General features: G+C 36.2%; 1 protein-coding gene across 2 annotated transcripts in view; it reads left to right on the forward strand.

Moving 5' to 3' along the window:
- The window catches only part of HBS1L (HBS1 like translational GTPase), a 92,082-nt gene that overhangs the window by 48,188 nt on the left and 24,824 nt on the right, over positions 1 to 19,070 (forward strand). Inside the window, exons 1-5 of one of the 2 annotated variants that reach the window (XM_023513489.1) lie at positions 5,328 to 5,407; positions 10,845 to 10,953; positions 13,062 to 13,321; positions 13,750 to 13,915; positions 17,216 to 17,333. In XM_023513489.1, the coding sequence (XP_023369257.1) occupies positions 5,371 to 5,407; positions 10,845 to 10,953; positions 13,062 to 13,321; positions 13,750 to 13,915; positions 17,216 to 17,333 (690 nt within the window). In that variant the 5' untranslated portion in view covers positions 5,328 to 5,370. Of the gene's footprint in view, positions 1 to 5,327; positions 5,408 to 10,844; positions 10,954 to 13,061; positions 13,322 to 13,749; positions 13,916 to 17,215; positions 17,334 to 19,070 lie in introns of those variants that run through there. The other variant, XM_003790305.3, reaches the window with a different exon arrangement.

Below are 19,070 nucleotides of genomic sequence, written 5' to 3' on the forward strand. Positions count from 1 at the left end.
AGGACTCCTCAAAGAAGGGGAATACTTACCTTGTGTGCCCTCTTCCTTATTATTAGAGTTGCTTCCTGGCTACCTTTTCACCTTTCCTTTTCTGTAAACTATCCAGATTTGAGTTACTTTTATGAGTTATAATGGTCCTCGTATTTCTTCTGTCTGTAAACCTGGTTATCCACCGATTTTCTATGAATTTCTATCTCTGTGTCTTGAATCTCAGACCCAGCATGTCTGATTCATGAACAGCATCTGGTTTTCTAACATTTAATTCCTCACCTAGTTTTCTTCATGCTTGTCCCCTCTTCTTTCTTTACTGTGCTGTGCTACCTGTTCAGCTGCAGTCTCAGTCCCTGTGGTCCCCTGCAAAAGTCCCATAATTTCCCTGTTTCTTTTTTCTTTCCATCTTGTTTATCTTGATGTTCATCCCATCTGTTAGAATAAAAGCTGCCTAAAAACAGAGGCTGTTACTAATCTTTGTGTTCCCAGTGATAAGAACAGGTTATAATTTAACCTGCAGAGACTCTGAAGACCCAAGATAGTATCTTTGTGACAGTTCCCATTTAGTTAGGAGGACGAAGTCGAGTTTCTCCATGGACTGCAATACACTGAGTGAAATGACTATCCAAGAGAAGTAAGATCCTGGCAGATTTCTCTTATCTCCCAAGAAAGTATTTCCCATTCATTTCACTGCCATCCACCCTTCTTTCTTGGTAGAAAAATCTGGTGACTGCTCTTTCTTATCCCCTCCATTATTCAGGTATTAGGGTTCTAGATTTTACCTTGCTCACTTGTCTCTCGGTATCTGTGGGGATATAGTTCCATGATACCCCCACCGTAAGTTCCTGATGGAGTAGTATTTGCATACAACTTAAGAGCATCCTCTTATATTCTTTAAATATTCTCTGGATTACTTACGATACTGGTACACTGTAAATGCTGTGCAATAATAGTGTATTGTTATTTTATTTGTATCATTTTTTACTATTGTATTTTGATTTTTTGTTTTCTTTTTCAAATATTTTCAATCTACAATTGGTTGAGTCACCTGTAGATGTGGAACCAAAGATAAGGATGGCTGACTAATTCCTTGCTATAGATTCCTTGTTTCTCCATCTCTGTTGTTCTTATGTTAGGTCAGTCCATACAGTTTCTCACATGTATTTGTATAAAAATCTTCTACCTGCTCTCCTTTCAGTCTTGCCTCTATAGTCCATTAATAATCTATGTGCATGATAGCTCTGTTGAGATCTGAGTTTCTTGAGGTTAGAGTCATGTCTTGGTTTGGGATCTGTGTATCCCAGTATGGAGCACACTGTCACGTAGTTGGCATTTCTCTCCTTCCTGTCATGAATGAATGAATATTTGATTGCCAGAGAGTAGTTTGTAAGTTCCCTGGTATCAAATGAGGAAAAGGAGACAGAGGTTGATTTTGTGGTAAACCTGTAGACCCACAGACTGTGTGCTGTTTGTGCTTTCTGAAGCATTGAGTACTGAGTATATGCCAGACTTTTCTCTAAGCCCTTTATGTGTATTAGCTCATTTAATTCTAATCCTTGTTAAGTCGATAAAATTATTTTACAGATGAGGAAACCCACACAGAGAAGTTTATTCTCATGAAAGTCATGGCTTCAAACTCTGGCTATGTGGCAGCAGAATTCACATCTTACCTACTTTACTAACTTGCAAGTGGGTGAATTGTAGGCTTTTTTTTTGCAGTTTCTGTCTGGGGCTGGGTTTGAAACCCCCACCTCAGGCCTATGGGGCCCGGGCCCTAATCCTTTGAGCCATAGGTGCCACCTGAATTTTAGGCTTTTGATGTTGAATAGGTATTGGGGTTTTCCTGTGAGAGTGGGGAAGTATGCATGTAAACTTATATGTACTTTATTCTGTTGCTGTTTACACAGGGGCATCAATTCAGTGGTCTTTACCTCATAGGCTCTTGGTAAATCTTTGTGGAATGAGTTCAAGAGTCTTTGATCCGACATTGCTGAAGATGGCCACTGTCATGCATGTGTTATCAGGAAGCTTTGGTTTCCTTGTATTAATCGCAGATCTTTCTGCAATAAAATTAAGATATAATAAAATATAATTTTCATGAAAGTAAATGACATCTGCAGGGAACATGGAAACCGCATGAGCCATAGCCATGCATATGGGAAAACAAGTGTTTGTGCCAGAGAATCCCAGGTTGCTTATACGAGTATCAAGGAAAAAGATGGGTCTTAAAGGGTAAGTTAGGTCTTCTTGCAAAGGGCTATGTACAGGTGTTTTTTTTTTTTTTCTGTACAAAGCCACTGATTATACTTCAGCAGGTGAATGAGATAGTGAAACTCCAAGTGGACAGAGGTTTGATGTGCTAGAGATGGAAAGCAAAGAGACACCGTATAAGACACTGCAGGCATGGGGTCCTTAGGGCTCTAGGAGGTGGGAAAGGAAAGGACAAATGTTAGGAATGTTTATAAGGAGAAAGTTAATAGAATTAGTATTAATTGGATGTAAAGGTTGCAGAAGAGGCAGTCAGAAATAAACGACTTTGAAGTTTTAAGCTTGACTGGTTAGGAAAAGAATATTAAGAATTAGTTGTTTTATGGATAAGAGGATGAGTTTAGAAGATAATGTATGCATTTGAAGTGATGGTGGTAGGCAGTATGCATTTAATTCTTTTTGCTAATAAATCTTAATTAAGAGCAGTAGTTCTCAAACGGAGGCAGTTTTGCTCCAAATGCTTGCAAGGGACATTTGGTGATGTCTGGAGACATTTTGGGGATACTGCTAAAGATCCCACAACACAGAGGACAGCTCCCTGTAACAAAGAATTATCCCTTCTATGTCAGTAAAGCCAAGGTTGAGAAACCCTGCTTTAGAGAAACTGATGAATACATGGTAGATTGTATAAAATTCTTGTTTAGTAAGAGGATATACATCCAAAGAAGTCACAATTTAGTTTTCACTTTCATTGCCTTGGGAATTTGTCAGCATGTTGTAGGAGCTATCAGGGAATGATTTTATTTGTTCATATGTTCAGAATTCAGCAAACAGGTATAGATGGTGTATATCAAATACTTTGGTTGCTGAAGGCAGAAGTTTCAGTCCTTACTGTCAAGGAGCTTCAGAGTTTAAATGGGGATTATTTACATTGTGCTCATTAGGTGGGAGCACAAAAATAGATAGATAGGTGGATAGATAGATAGATAGATAGGCATTACTTAGCACTTGCAGCATTACTACCTCATTCTGAATATAGGGTTGTTGAGTGATCACTGGATGAACTTTGTATGTTTCAAAACATGAACTTTTTCAATGAGTATTTTCCATATATTGTCTTTAAGATCAATAATGGAAAGAGTTTAGGTTGTGGCATATTAATTCTAAGTAAGGTTTTACCTTATTAACATAAGGAAAATTGAGCAACAAGTGTTTAGGATTTAGACATTTTAAATGTCTGTTTTAATATGAATGCTTTTCACTTAAAAATATTTTTATTATAAAAGTAATACATAGTCATTGTATTATAGCATAGAAGGTTATAAAGTTTGAGTTGAATAATCACTTCTTCTCTTTCCCAGTATATTATTCCCTACTTTTTTTTTCTTTCTTTTTATTTTTTTTTTTTGAGACAGAGTTTCACTTTGTCTCCTTGGATAGAGTTCCGAGGCATCATAGCTCACAGCAACCTCAAACTCTTGGACTCAAGTGATTCTCTTGCCTCCGCTTCCCAAGTAGCTGGGACAACAGGTGCCTGCCACATACCTGGCTATTTTAAGAGACGTGGTCTCACCCTTGCTCAGGCTGGTCTTGAACTCCTAAGCTCAAGCAATCCACCTGCCTCGGCCTCCCAGAGTACTAAGATTACAGGCTTGAGCCACCATGCTTGGCCTTCATTCCCTACTTTTGAAAGTTCACTCTTTAGGTCAAGCATGGGTAGCCCATGCCTGTAATGTCAGCATTTGGGGCAACTGAGGCAGGAGGATTGCTTAAGCCCAGAAATTTGAGGTTGCAAGTGAGCTGTGAGGACACTACCGCAGTCTAGAGCAAGCAACAAAGCAAGATGCTGTCTCAAAAAAAATTTCATTTTTAAAATTGCCTCTTCTTTTTAACAGTATTGCTCCCTAGAAGTAACCACTATTAGTAGTTCTATGGATTTTTAAGTGCCAATAGCAATAGTGATACAGAATCATTGCTATATAACATTGGCATTGTTTTTTCTTCTTGATGTGTCATGGCTGTCTTTTGTACGTGTAGGTCACGTGATTCGGTATGTGTCACCTGCTATTACATTGCTTGTATGCCTCATAACCATTCCCTTAGGATGTACAGACACACTTTTTTTTGTCATTCCAAGAGCACCACAGTGAACAATCTTGTTCATATATTGTTGCACAGCAGCGTTACTATTTTGTGTAAACCACATTCTTAGAAGTACAGAGTACACGATAAGATTTTTGATTTTATTGGATTTCTCCCTGCCTGGAGTTTTACCAGCCTGCACTCTTGCTATTGTGTCAGACAGCACTCTTCTCCCGCTTTCCCTTGGAAACACTAGGTGCTTATTAAGAACTAGAAATACTTCTACTTACTTCTGCTTCCCTCTCCCCTCCTGTCTTCCCCCTTCCATTTCCACTCCCCCTTCCCATTCCCATTCTCTATCCTCTATTACTTATTTCTTTAACTTGTGTTTATTGACCTAGTCAGTTTTTGCTTGTTTTGATTTTCTAAGTTGTTTTTTTTAACTTGTTTATAGGAACAAACAAGTACATTAGCCCCTCACATGTATTTCCCCACATGCTTCATATTTAATCAGGAGAAATTCTTATATCAAGTGTCAATCTTTCTTATAGATTATAAATATATTTTTATGTTTTCCTTTTTACTTTATGTGCATATTTTTAATCAGTAAGGGATTCATATGATACACCATACACACATGATAGAGCGTTTTCCTCAAATGAATTGCCAGTATTCTCAGTACTATGTATAAATAACCCATCCTTTTCCCACTTCTGCAGATACCAAATTTCTAATCATAACTATGTATAATGCATGTATTTCTTTTTCCATATACTCAATTCCTATTGCTATATAAAAAACATACGTACAAATTGGCCTCCTAATTGGCCCATTTGCAGATGCCCTGTTTAAATTCATTGAGCTACATACCATTACCCACTTTTACATTTATTCCAGCCTTATAGGAGGTCTTGATATTGGTAGTTTAGGTCTCCTGTCATTATTCTTAATTTAAAAATTTGGTCATTCTCTCACATTTACTCTTCCAGATAAGTTTCACCATCAACTTGGCATGTTTCCCCCATATTAACCCCATTGGATTTGTACTACCAGATCATTCTTTGTTATGTCTATTTGAAACATATTTGCATGACACTTAATTTGAAAACAATGGGTTCAAGGCCAGGTAAGGTACCTCCTGTTACTGTCTATCTATGTCAAGGTGCATGTTTATTCTAACACTGCTTGATTCTGTAATCATCTGAAATCACTTAAAAACTATAGAAGGTCAATGGGCACAAAAATATCCAGTCAAATCGAAAACATTGGAGTAAACATGTACTGACCACAAACTGTCAGAATTATTTGTAAGAATTTTTCTTCCAAGGATGTTTAATTATAGAAATAATAAGATCATTTTATAGAATAAAGGTCTGATTTTTTTTAGTTTTGTCTGAGAATTTTAAAAATGCTTTTACATATATAATATGAATTAAGACTTCATATGGTACATTTTGCAGATGGGGTATACATAGCCTCTGGAATATTTGATACTAGATCCAGGCTTAAGTCCTACAAATTTTCTGGTGGCAGAGGCTAGATTCCTAGCCATACTACACTAATTAGAATTGATTGTCCATGGCTAGGCACGGCGCCTCATGCCTGTAACCTCAGTGTTCTGGGAGGCACAGGCAGGAGGATGGCTTGAGGTCAGGTGTTCAAGAGCAGCCTGAACAACATGGTGAGATACTGTCTCTGCAAAAAATAATAAAAAAATAAGCTATGCATGATAGTGACTGTCTGTAGTCATAGCTACTTGGGAGGCTGAAGTGGAAAATCTTTTCTCCAAGGAAAGAACTGATTGTTTCTGGGTACAGAAGGCATCTGTAGAATGTTAATTCTAGGGCTGACGCTTAGGGAATAGCTCATTAATGACTTAGAAAAAGTTAAGAATTACAGAATGAGACATGGCAACGTACTTATTAGAGAAATCATCATCATGGTTTTCCTCTTAATTTGGCCTTTCCCATTTCAGCAGTTACTTGATTTAAAGGACATCTTAGTGATCTGGGAGTACATTCAGAGGGTTAGAAATCATTTACTTCATTATATGAGATGGAAATTTTGTGCACCTTACAGAAAATATCAGAGGAAACTGCAGTGAGTGAAATCAAATGAACTGCTTAAGCTAAAAGGTAACAGCTGATTAGCAGCTGGACACAGGTCAGGATCTAAGCTCCCCCTTTTCATCTAATACTCATTTCTTTCTTTTTTTTTTTTTTTTTTTGCAGTTTTTGGCCGGGGCCAGGTTTGAACCCACCACCTCTGGTATATGGGGCCAGCTCCCTATTCCTTTAAGCCACAGGCGCCACCTGCAATACTCATTTCTTGCTGACATATTTTGGGACTTAATGAAGATTTAGTGCTCTATTTCTTGTGATTGTTAACCCAGTAAATGAATTTCTAGTTGTTTGGTAGAGCATGGGAGAACATGGACACATTTTACATTGTTTTTGGAGACAGTCGAGTTAAAATGCATGGTTATTTATATATGTATCTCTTATTGACCCAGGACTGGTTTAGTTATTAATTCATGACTAACTGTCACTAGAGTTTGCCTACCTTCTAGAATAGTGCTGGTTATCAGGGGGTCTTGATAATGTGATTGGGAACACATCATGTTGCTATTAACAACAGCTCAGTAGGTAATTTACTGAATATACATTTTTATCTTCGTGGATAATATCATTAATTAATTAATATATGTATTAATATGTAATATATTAATAATATATCTCCTCAAAGGAAGTGTTCTAGAATTAGATATATTGCACTTTTTGAAATAGCATGCAAAATTTTATGTGTGGTATATTTTTCTGTCAAGAATATTCCATGGATTTTGTTAGTTTTTTTAAAGGGGTACCTCACTGAAAAAAAGAGGTTTAAGAATCACTGCATTACGCTGGGTGCAGTGGCTCATACCTGTGATCCTAGCACTCCAGGAGGCTGAGGTGGGAGGATCACTTGAACTCAGTAGTTTGAGACCAATCTGAGTAAAATAGAAAAATTGGCTGAGTGTTGTGTTGGACACCTGTAGTCCCAGCTACTTGGGAGGCTGAGGCGGGAGGATGGCTTAAACCCAGGAGTCTGAGGTTTCTATGAGCACTGCTAATGCCACAGCATTCCAGCCTGGGCAACAGAGTGAGACTGTCTCAAAAAACCCCACAAAAAACAACACTGCTTTAGTGGATGTGGTGGCACCTGCCTGCAGTCCCAGCTACTCGGCAGGCTGAGGCAGGGTTGCTTGAGCACAGGAGCTTGAGGCTGGGCTGTGGGGAGCTATGATTGTGCAATTGCATTTCACACCCCAGTATGAGAGACAGAGTGAGACCTGGTTTCTTTAAAAAACAAAACAGAACAGGAAAAAAAAGCTAGTGATTTAATGACTGGTATTCAGATCCATACTTGATTTTCCTCCTCTATTTTCACTTAAATAACCAGTGTTTTGAAGTGTTACATCTGGGACTTGATGTCTTATAGATAAAAATCACCAAAAAGAAAGGCAATATAATATTCATTACATCCTCAGGTATACTGCAGGATCACATCACAATATTTCTCTCTGTTTAAAGGCCTTGGATGCCATTGTTATGACCCACATGCTCTTTAAGAAAGTTCTAAATTGCAGTTTTAGTGTACCAGATATGGAAGTGGGTCAAGAAATTTTTTACATGCAAAAAGGTTGGAAGATAATTCAGTGAGCTTTAATGAGAAGTTGGGTTTAGTCCCATGGAGCCTCATGCTTTATGGCTTTACCCCCTACTCTTTTGACAGAAGACAGAATCTTCGTGCCTCTTTCCTTGTTTTAGTCTGTGTCTCCTCCCTCCCTCCATGCACATGCACACCACAGACACATACTTGTCATTGTCATCATCATGCTTGTGAGTAGCCTTCCATTATCTTCTCACCCACTCCTCACTCTTCTCCACCTTTGCTATAACTCTAGGAACTATTCTTTTAATGAAAGGTCCATCCCTCTAAAATTCTCAGTGTGTTTTCCTAGTGTTTTTTGCATTACTTGATTCATAGTCTCTTAAGCCTCAAGCTCTGGAAAGCCAGTTTGTTCTCTTTCCTGCTTTTCCAAGTTCTTGTCTTTTGCCTGCATCACCCTTTTGTTAGTCCTTACAAGGCTGTCTTCTAGAGCACAGACTTGTGGCCACTCTTCCTTATTCATCAAAGATTTTGACAGCTGCCTAATGATTCTCTTCTCCATCCTAAGCTTATCATGATCATAGCTTACTGGAAAAACACCACCAAGTCCACCACTTTGGACTTTCAGTTCCTTGCTCCCTCATTTCCAATGAGACAGGCTGGTGCCCTACTCCTTTGAGCCACAGGCGCCACCCTTATTCCTAAATCTTAAATGGATCTTCCATAATATCCAGCAGTTCTATTTTTTATCTTCCTTGTATTTTTTAACCCATTCTGGCTTTTACTTCTCTCACTTCTTTTAAATGGCTCTTGCCAACTCTTTATCTAAAAAGATCATGTCAGCAGTAAATGTTTGCAGCCCTTACGTCAGTTGACTGGCCTCAGACACTTTGTTCCCTCAGCTTCTTTGGCACCACCCCAGGCTGGCTGTCTCTCACCTGTTTGCAGGCTAACTGTCCTCTATCTTGTGATTACATGCTGGACTTCTTTCAAGGCTTAGTTCTAGTATCACTTCTCTTCCTACTCTGTACTCTTTCCCTTGGTGATCTCACTTACGTCTATGACATCATCAGCTACAATTGTGTGCTGATGAATCACACATACATGCTCCAGCCTATAGGCCTCCTTGGAGCTTGACCACTGAGTTCAACTGCCTTATTGACATTCCTTTTGCAAATCTGCTGCAGCCCCAATTCCTAATGTGTTCTAGTCTCAATATTATCCCATTCCTAAATGTTCCTTTATCCTTTACTCTCTCTTTCCCCTTCCCGCATTAGCTCACCTTTTTGGTGGCTTCCATTCTGGTAGAACGAACCTGGATCTTTGGTCTGGCCTGCAGGTCAATCCTGCGTCGGCTGGCTTTGCCCACCTCTCCAGCTTTACTTACACCCATCTGCTTTTACTCCCTCTGAAGTAACAGTGCTTATTCTACAATAGGCTGTTATACAAGCTACTCTTTCTAGTGTGCTCTTCCTTTCTCTGCTAATTAATTTCCACTTTTTTTTTTTTGCATCTTAGCTCCAATTCTCATTTTCTTAGGAGAGCTCTCTAGCTCATGTGCCCTGTCATCAAAGCTTATGGAACATGCACAGATTCTGTGTAACAGTAATAACAGTTTTAGTTTTATACTTTTTGATCATTAGTATGTCTTCCCCACTGGACTTTATTAGCACATTATGTTTGCTCTTACCATTGTACTTTTTTTTTTCTTTTGGTATCACAACTTACAGCAGTCTCAAACTCTCGGGCTTAAGCAATTCTCTTGCCTCAGCCTCCCAAGTAGCCTGGGACTATGGGCGCCTGCCACAACGCCTTGCTATTTTTTGTTGTTGTCATTGTTGTTTAGCAGGCCTGGGCCAGTGCCCTAACCACTGAGACACCATTGTATTTCTTACATAGTGCCTCTCATGCAGTAGGTGAATAGCAAATATTTTGAATGAATTTTGTACATTAATTTATCTTTCCTGATTTTTAAAATAGTTTCCATGCGTATTTTTACCAATGTAGCACATGTAGCTATCATAGTTTTATGTGGATAAAATTTTGATAGTATTCTTTTTGAAAATTTAAAGATGTAGTTTAAAAATTCAATGAATTACATATACAGAGGGTGCCAAAAGATATATACACATTTTAAGGGAAAAAACTATATTAAAATTGTAATAATCGATATATTTGATGACATTTGTTATCTTGTATCTCTTTAATTGCAGGAGTCAAATGTGACTTCAGTATTACAATTTGAATACAATTCTTTTTCCTTTCTTAAAATATGTATACATTTTTTGGCTCTCTCTGTATAAGGATCAAATGCCTCACTTTAATGTAGCTCAGAATTTATTCTCCCCCACATTATTTTTTTACTTGAACATCTTTCTCCATATCCTTTTTGGATATCAGATATCTTACTAAGTCTAGTGTTGTGTGCAAGTATATTCAATGTTCCAGCTCAATTCAACAGACTCTCAACTTGTTCATCAGTTTGTGAACCTCACAGGATTAAAAATAGGTTAGCCATCTGCTAACTGACCATACAACTTTAGCATTGTGAAAGAGTGTGGTAGGAGAGAGAGTAGAGGGTCCAGGTATAATGTCAGAACAAGGCTCAGTGCAGAAACCACCTTGTGACCTCTTAATAATGAAACTTAACAGTCAGTTCAAAATTAGGAAGAAATTTGGTAGAGGTTAAGCATAGGAGGCTTTTGACAATGGGGATTTCCCAGAATGGACGAATAGTGATAGAAGAATTTGTTTCAGCATTTTAATATCTCACTAATTTTTTTAAGGGAAAAGATAATGTGTTTCTCAAGACATAAATTTGGTCAAAATTATCATCTTTAATTTATATGTATAATACACTTTTAGAAATCAACTTTAATTAATTAGGCTTTTATATTTTACTCCTTAATTAGGAAAATCAGTAGGTTCCCAGTCATCTCGAAATGAATCTGAAATTGTGCCAAAAGTTGCTAAGATGACTGTATCTGGAAAGAAGCAAACTATGGGATTTGAAGTGCCTGGGTAAGATTTTAAGTAACCCCCTACTGTCCCACTTTTTCATAATCATTGTTGTTTCCTATGAGTCTGAAAGACAGAGACTTTCAGTTTTGTATAATATATCATTAACATCGAAGTATCACATGTCCTCAGTATAACTTAGTACAAATAAAAGGGATGGAGAAATTAGGCTTGGTTTTAGCCTTATCTCTGTGTATTATTTATCTTACTGTCAGTTTTCTCACATAAATGAAATACATTAAAAACCTTATGATTTTGTGAAATCTAGCATAGTGGGAATTCTTATACCACTAGGTGGCGTAGGTAAGCAGGGTTTGGTAGATGGTAGTCAGTAATTCATGGAATCACTAAATTTTTAATAACTAAAATATTATATTTGAATTGTTTACTATAGAATAAAGTGGATCATTACAGCAAAGACATGAATGAAGCATACCTAGAATTTCAGATATCTGTGAAAAATGGTAATAGTCACACCTTCATAGCACTCATTTGTTCTTAACCAAGGTCTGTAAAATTCTTTTAGGAGTTTTCATACACAGGGAGACTGGTTTGCTTGGGGCTCAGAAGTACAATTTAAAACTTTAATTTTTAACATATTTAAAAATTTTCAGAATTTTTAATCATTTCATAAATCTATTATTTGTAAATATATGTATTGATAAATTGTCTGCCAAAATGATGAAAAAATACTGTTATTAATTATAAACCATAAAAATATAGAGTTTTTAAAGAAATGTAAGCTCAGCATTCTTTTTTTAAAATTTTATCTAAATTAATGGAATTATCATGAGTCTTGTTTGGGAGGAATGTTAATGATCATGTACATGTAGTTTAGTTTTTTGCTTTTGTAAAAGCAAGACTTTATTCACTAGATTTCAGATTCAGTGTGGGAAAGGACTCCATATTTAGGATTCGGTAAATGTTCAATTTACATTAATTCAATGACTGGATGAATGAAAAGGTTTATTTTTATCTTAAGTAATTTTAACCCACTAAAATAATTTTGAATTCTTATTTAATCACAAACTAAAGTGTGTCATTTTTTTCCTTTATAAATTTGGATTGAGTTGTCAAAATCATAAAATACTCTTTTAATCCTTATATCTTGAGTTCCATTTAATCCTATTTTGGGATTATTTCCATTAAGAGAGATTAAAATGAAAAGAATACATGTTTTCTTTTACTAAGGATTTTATTATCTTTTTTTTTCCTTTCGGAGACAGAGTCTCATTATGTCACCCTCAACAGAGTGCTGTGGCATAACAGCTCACAGCAACCTCAAACTCCTGGGCTCAAGCAATTCTCCTGCCTCAGCCTCCCAAGTAGCTAGGACTACAGGCACCTGCTACAATGCCTGGGTACCCTTTTTTTTTTTTTTTTGGTTGTAGCTATTGTTGTTTATTTGGCCCTAGCTGGGTTTGAACCCATGAGCCTTGGTATATGTGGCTGGTGCCATAACCACTATGCTGCCAGCACTGAGTCAGGATTTTATTATCTTAATGGAAAAGATTTTTATAAGTCTTAAAAAAAACATGCAAATGAACTCTAATATTAATTAATAGTATACCATATTTGTAGTAAATGCATAGTTCTCTAAATGAATAGTTATAAAGATAATAGGTAATAATTACCGTGACTGTACTTTATAAATATAATGTAGGCCCTTCACAATTTTCTAAAACTATATGCTTCATGATGAGGGACCGTTTTTGTTCCTCATTGTATTCCTTTTCTCAGAGTAGTCATTTAAATATTTATTGATCAGAGTCCTTGGGAAATAAATGTTATTTTTAAAATAAACTTTTGATTGGATTGAATATTTGGCCAAGGCATGGTCTTAGACTTTGAATTTCAGTTATTTTACAGAATATTTTCTTCTTATCTTAATTTTTTGTTAACTGGGTTTTTTCTTGGAATTCTCCAAGTGTGTATTTGTGTGGTTTGGGTTTAGTTACTTATCAGTTCCACCGTAACAGACTCTAGCCACTTAGCAGAGAAACCTTTGTTGGTCTGGAGTATAAAGGATCGTGAAGAAAACTTCTCTGCTCTTCTGACATAAATCATCAGTCTAGTTGCTTTAAAGTACTTTTCCCCTCTGCTTTCTGCAGAGTAACTTCAGAAGAAAATGGTCATAGTTTCCATACACCTCAAAAAGGACTACCTGCTGAAGATGCCAGCCTTGCTCCTTCTGTTCTTGAGATGATGTCTAAATCAGCACTTCCACCCCACACCATCCAATCATCAGAAGAGCAGAGTTCAACACCAACACCAGTGAAAAAGGCTGGCAAGCTGAGGCAGCAAATAGATGTGAAAGCGGAACTGGAGAAGCGGCAAGGAGGGAAACAGCTCCTTAACTTAGTGGTCATTGGTAATGCCCTTTGTTCCTCCGGACTGTCAGTCTCCTCTGCTTTAGCCTGCCAGCTCTCTGGTGGGAGCATGGGAGTTTCTCTGTAGTATAATGGACATAAAGCACCCTAGGAGGCCTTGCATCGTGTTACTTTCTAGTCATCCTGGAAGAAATCATACCAGGCCATTAGACTTGGTTGTGGCATTTTCATTTTGTGAATGTTTTGAAATTGGTATGTCTTAGTGACAACTTTAATTTCCAAAAATGAGGGAAATTTCTCCATTATTTGAAGAGATTTGCCTCCCCCATTCAATGCATTAACTATCATTTGATAAAAATTGGTATTACTACTATAAGCACTGACATGCACGTTGAATTACACATGCAATACCTCAATGTGGACATCTGGAAATATACCTAGTATTAAGTCTGAAATCAATTTTCCTTAGGTCATGTTGATGCTGGGAAAAGTACTCTTATGGGCCATATGCTTTACCTTCTGGGCAATGTAAACAAAAGGACTATGCATAAGTATGAGCAGGAGTCTAAGAAGGCTGGCAAAGCTTCCTTTGCATATGCATGGGTGTTGGATGAGACTGGCGAAGAAAGGGAAAGGTAGGCGCTGCATTTCAGAATTTTCAGTCCGTAATACATGCTGAATGTGTGAAACATACCATGAAATACTTTAGAGTGGGGTGTCCAACCTGTGGCCCGAGGGCCATATGGTGATTTTGTGAGGACTTTTTGGGTCTATCTGTGGTATCAGATATCCTGAAATATATGACTGGACCTTTTTTGCTAATGAGCTTTTGTGTTTGTTTATTTAATGTGTCCCAAGACAACCCTTATTCTTCCAGTGTGGCAGAGGAAAAAAAGGTTGGACACTCCTGCTTTAAGAGACTGTTTTTAGAAAAAAGCTTTTAATTATCAGTGAAATATTTTTATTGTATTTGTCATTGTAGGGTATATACCGTTTTACTCTTCTGAATCTGTGAGAACAGAGTACAAAAATGTTTATTAAAAACAAAATAAGGCAAAACCCATATAGAAATAAATAGTAAAAACCCTGAACAATTATGGGAGAAGTTTCATTTGTTACTTCCCTAAGTATATGTCACATTGTCTTGAATTAAAATTATGAGTAAGACTGTTAATTTTAAATTATTTTAGCTTATAAAGGAAACGTAACTCTGTAGTAAACTTTTTTTTGTCTGGAGTTAAAAATAACTGGTAAATCCAACTTACCAGACTTAATCCATTTTTATATTTTGCATATTATGTTTTTATGAGACAGGCAACAAACAAGTAATTAAACCTTCATCCTACCGTGTAGATAGAATCCAGTCAGTTACTCCTTCTGTCCCTGTTATTGTCTTCAACACTAATTTGGGGGGATTCTAGCAGGAGAGTGCAGCTACTCATATATCTCTGGCCAAAGAATCGTTATTTCATTTGATGTGTTTTCTAAGTGGCAGTATATATCATGTTAGGGGTGTTAGAGATGGGAGAACCAAAAGACATCTTAATAAATAAGTGAAATGGTAGATACATCAACTGTGTCAACATAATGACTCTAAAGACTTAGTAAAGTCCTGTGAAAGTCTTTCTAAATTAATGAAGAGATTAAACTGTATTCTCCGATGTTTTCAATTTGAATGTGATTAGAGAATATGAATATATCTGAATTTTCATACTTTTTCAAAAATGTTTATTTTCTTGCAGTCTTGGATAGTATAATACATAAGACAATGCTCAGTAAAGCAGGTCTTAATATCTCTTAGCTCTTGTGATAAATAGGAATTTATATCACAGTGGGTTTTTTTTTTCCCATTGTAAGTATCATTTAAGTTCTGTATAATATCGCAAAACTGTTTTCTATTCTAGCAGGGAAAATTAGCAGTTATCAATTTTTAGGCAGCAGTGGAATTGTGTATGAAGCCTAAATAATTTTTACCTACCAGTTTAACAGGTAGATTATTTTTAAAAATTGACTTTTTAGTTTTCTTTGTGTAATCTATTAAGTAGTTAAAGAGATTAAAGTATAATTTAATTGACTGAGTGTAATTTAAGAATTATTTGCTTAACTTTGCTTAATATCTGAATGGAACTAGAAAGTGAGCTAACAATCTATTTGATTCCTCTAATGATCAATCATTTTAGTTTTTTTTTTTTTTTGGATAATATATCTGCTGGTTGGCTACTACATTTTTGCTACTGCTAGCTCACTATTGCTCATCATGAAATAATTTTTAGAATATTCCTTCATTTTGTAGTGAGTAGAAGCTTCCAAGTACATAATGGGAATTTTAACTCACCATTTTATGCTCCTTAAAAACATTTAAAAAATGTTAATATGTTGCTTATACCACCATGTTAAAAGTTTCTGAAGCCTGTGTTCTGGGATGCTAAAGAACAGAAATTAATTAGTAGAGTAATAGTTAATATCCTTAGGGTTACAAATCCAGATCAGAGCTGGGTTAAAGCAATCTATGCAGGATTTCTTTATAAGCTTTAGTTCACCACTATTCTCCAGGGACCCATGGTCCCTGGATTATTTGGGAGTTATTAAAAATTTAAAAATCACTTTGGCAAACTTGAATGGCCCATCTTTTCAGATTAAACTCAAATAGTTTGACTGTGAAGAAGCCACTTACTGCTAGGGTGAACCTATAGTTAATTATTGTAACTGTTGAGAATCTCTTGGTTGTAAAAGGGGATAGTATTGATTATTACTTTGGATGATTTTGGCACAAACCTAGTTTATTGCTCACATTATTTCCCTGTCTAAATTTCTGAGGTTTGGAATGACTGAGTTTCCTTGCAGACTTCCCATGGGCTTTCTCATGCAGGTCGAGCATCTCTGATTGAAAAATTTAAAATATGAAGTGTTCTAAACACAGAACTTGCTGAGTGCTGATGTGATGCCACACGTGAAAAGTACCATACTGACCTCATATGATGGGTTGCAGAAAATTATTGAAAGTATTATATAAAATTCACTTCATACTATAAGTATCAGATATGGATACATTCCCTAAGATACCTCATTATATATATATATAAATATTCCAAAATCTGAAAAAATGTGGAGTTCAGATAAGGGATACTCAACCTGTAATCTGAACTACATTTTTATGACTGAAAAGAGCTGCACTGTGTTGATCTCCAAGAAGCTGTTCATCTCTCTGTTTTAAAACATTAGTTTAAAACATTAGGTATCTACCTTGAAATCATGTGTTTTCTAAGTATGTAACGTACCAACCAACTTTGCAAATGAAAGTTTTCGAAGTTTATTTCTGTAATTAGTGAAGTAAAAACACAGAACATGAAGAAAAATGCCTCTTGGTAGTGATCATTTTTCAATGTGTCCTTTCTCAGATACAGTATTTGTTTTCTCCCCCATGTAGAGATGTTCCCTTATATTTTCTTTGTTTACAATTTACACTGTTTCTTGCCAAAAGAATAAGGTAATGGAAAATAACCGTCATTTTTGACTAAGTTCTTTCTGTGTCCACAACCTTATTTTAAGTCTGTGTGAGTTTAATTTTATTATAGCAGAAATTCTAGCCCCAATCAGTAGCTTAATTCAGGCGTCCTCAAACTATGGGCCTGTGGGCCACATGCGGCCCACCTAGGACATTTATCCCCACTGGGTGTTTTTGCTGCTGCTGCCTGTCTTGCTTAGCAGCTGACTCGTCCTGGAGCCCACAGTCTGGCCCTCCAACGGTCTGAGGGACAGTGAACTGGCCCCCTGTTTAAAAAGTTTGAGGACCCTTGTCTTAATTCAAAAATAATGGTCTATAAATTAAATTCCCATAGTTACTTAAGAATTTAGATTATCATTTAATCTGTTATTAATCTGATCCATAGCACTGATTATATAGTACATTCTAACCATTTTATGTTTTGTTTAAGGGGAGTGACAATGGATGTCGGGATGACAAAGTTTGAAACCAAAACCAAAGTTATTACGTTAATGGATGCGCCAGGCCATAAAGACTTCATTCCAAATATGATTACAGGAGCAGCCCAGGTACCAGATATTTCCTTAATTATAGTGCTCAGATAGTAATGTACATACATTTTCCTGATGCTGAGCTTAAAATTCTAGGATTTTAACTTTTAAAATATTTTAAAATTAAAGTACCTTAAAAAATTTTAGAAAATAAGAAAATATTGTATTTTTCACAATGTTTTCATCTGTACTTTGTAACTCCTTTCATAATTTCTGTGAAGAAGCACATGTGTAAGAGCTATGTATTTGTTTATTAGTAAAAATAATGGTAAAGTAGATAGAGCTTTATATTTCACTTGTAGGCTGGAGTGAATATTTCAAAATCTGCTTTGTAACTCTAGTCAAGTCCTATATCTTTTTAAAGAGCTAATTTATGTAGAAATGGTGAAACTTGGGGGTTTGCCCTTCAGTGGTTTATTTGATTTTTTTTAATAGAATTAAAAAATAATTGCAAATTGTAAACTTACATGATTCTTAATAATGCTGCAAAAAATAAAAGACATATACACCCACACATCCCTTAGTGACAGGAATACATTCTGAGAAGTATGTTTGGTAGCCAGTTTCATCGATGATCAATAAATACCGTAGAGTGTCCTAAACAAATCTAGATGGTGTGGGGTCAATAGACTAAATGTATACCTAGGTGACATACCTGTAGAGCATTCCACTGTACTGAGTACTGTAGGCGGCTGTGTACCACAATGGTAAGTCTTTTTGTATCTAAACATATCTAAACAGTACATTAAAAATGTGGTAAATGGTACATTTGTATGGTGCACTTATGACTGCAGTTTGAAGGATTAGAAGTGGCTCTGGGTGAATCAGTGAGTGAGTGGCGAGGGAATGTGAAGGGCTGGGACATTACAGGTTACCACTATAGACTCCATAAGCTGTACACTGTACAGGTAAGCTACACTAAGATTGTAAAATGTTTTCTTCAATAATAAAGTAGCTTATTGTAACTTTTTACTTTATAACTTTGATTTTTTTAAAAACTTTTTGGTTTTTGTGATAACAGCTAAAACCACAAACAGGTCATACAGGTGTACAAAACTGGAAGATATGTAAAGATGAAAAGATTAGCAAATGTACTCCAAAAAGAGTATACATAATACATTGATATATTATGGAGAGAGGTTGCTTTATACTGCTACATCATCAAAGGCTTTCTTGAAAATACGTGTCCATTTGAGCTCCCAAAGCTATTGCAGAGAAAGAATATTAATAGAGAAGTTGCCCAGTAATGCTTTGGAGATGGTAATACACATAGGAAAGATTAGGTACAATACTTAGGGCCTTAGACATCTTAATACCCATTCAATGAATTTCACATTTTAAACTAAGAAGGTAAATGTAATTTTGCAATTATTTGGGGAAACCTGATGAGAAATTTTTGATTATTGAGTTTGGGGTTTAGAAGCTCAGGCCTGGGTGCTTTCTACAAACTGGATTTACCCACTAGGGTTTCTGTGAAGTAAGGAAATAATAACCTACAGAGGGGAGACAACTTGCCTGAGGTCTGAGACCTTTTAATGAGTACAAATATGTATGCTGGAGCCATTTTCAAACCAGTTCTCCATTTTGTACTTTAAACTGAGAATCCTTTATCGAAAGCACTGGGTCTCATTGAAGAAATTAGTGTTTAGCATCGGAAGTCACGAAGGATTGGAAGTGAATGCTGCACTTGAGTAGAAGTAAAAGAGAAAGAGTATCAGGGTAAGAGTAAGAGAAAAGAGAATAGCAGTGTAAATC

The sequence above is a fragment of the Otolemur garnettii genome, unplaced genomic scaffold, assembly GCF_000181295.1.
Source record: "Otolemur garnettii isolate 467f Iridium unplaced genomic scaffold, OtoGar3 scaffold00042, whole genome shotgun sequence".
NCBI classification, from domain to species: domain Eukaryota; kingdom Metazoa; phylum Chordata; class Mammalia; order Primates; family Galagidae; genus Otolemur; species Otolemur garnettii.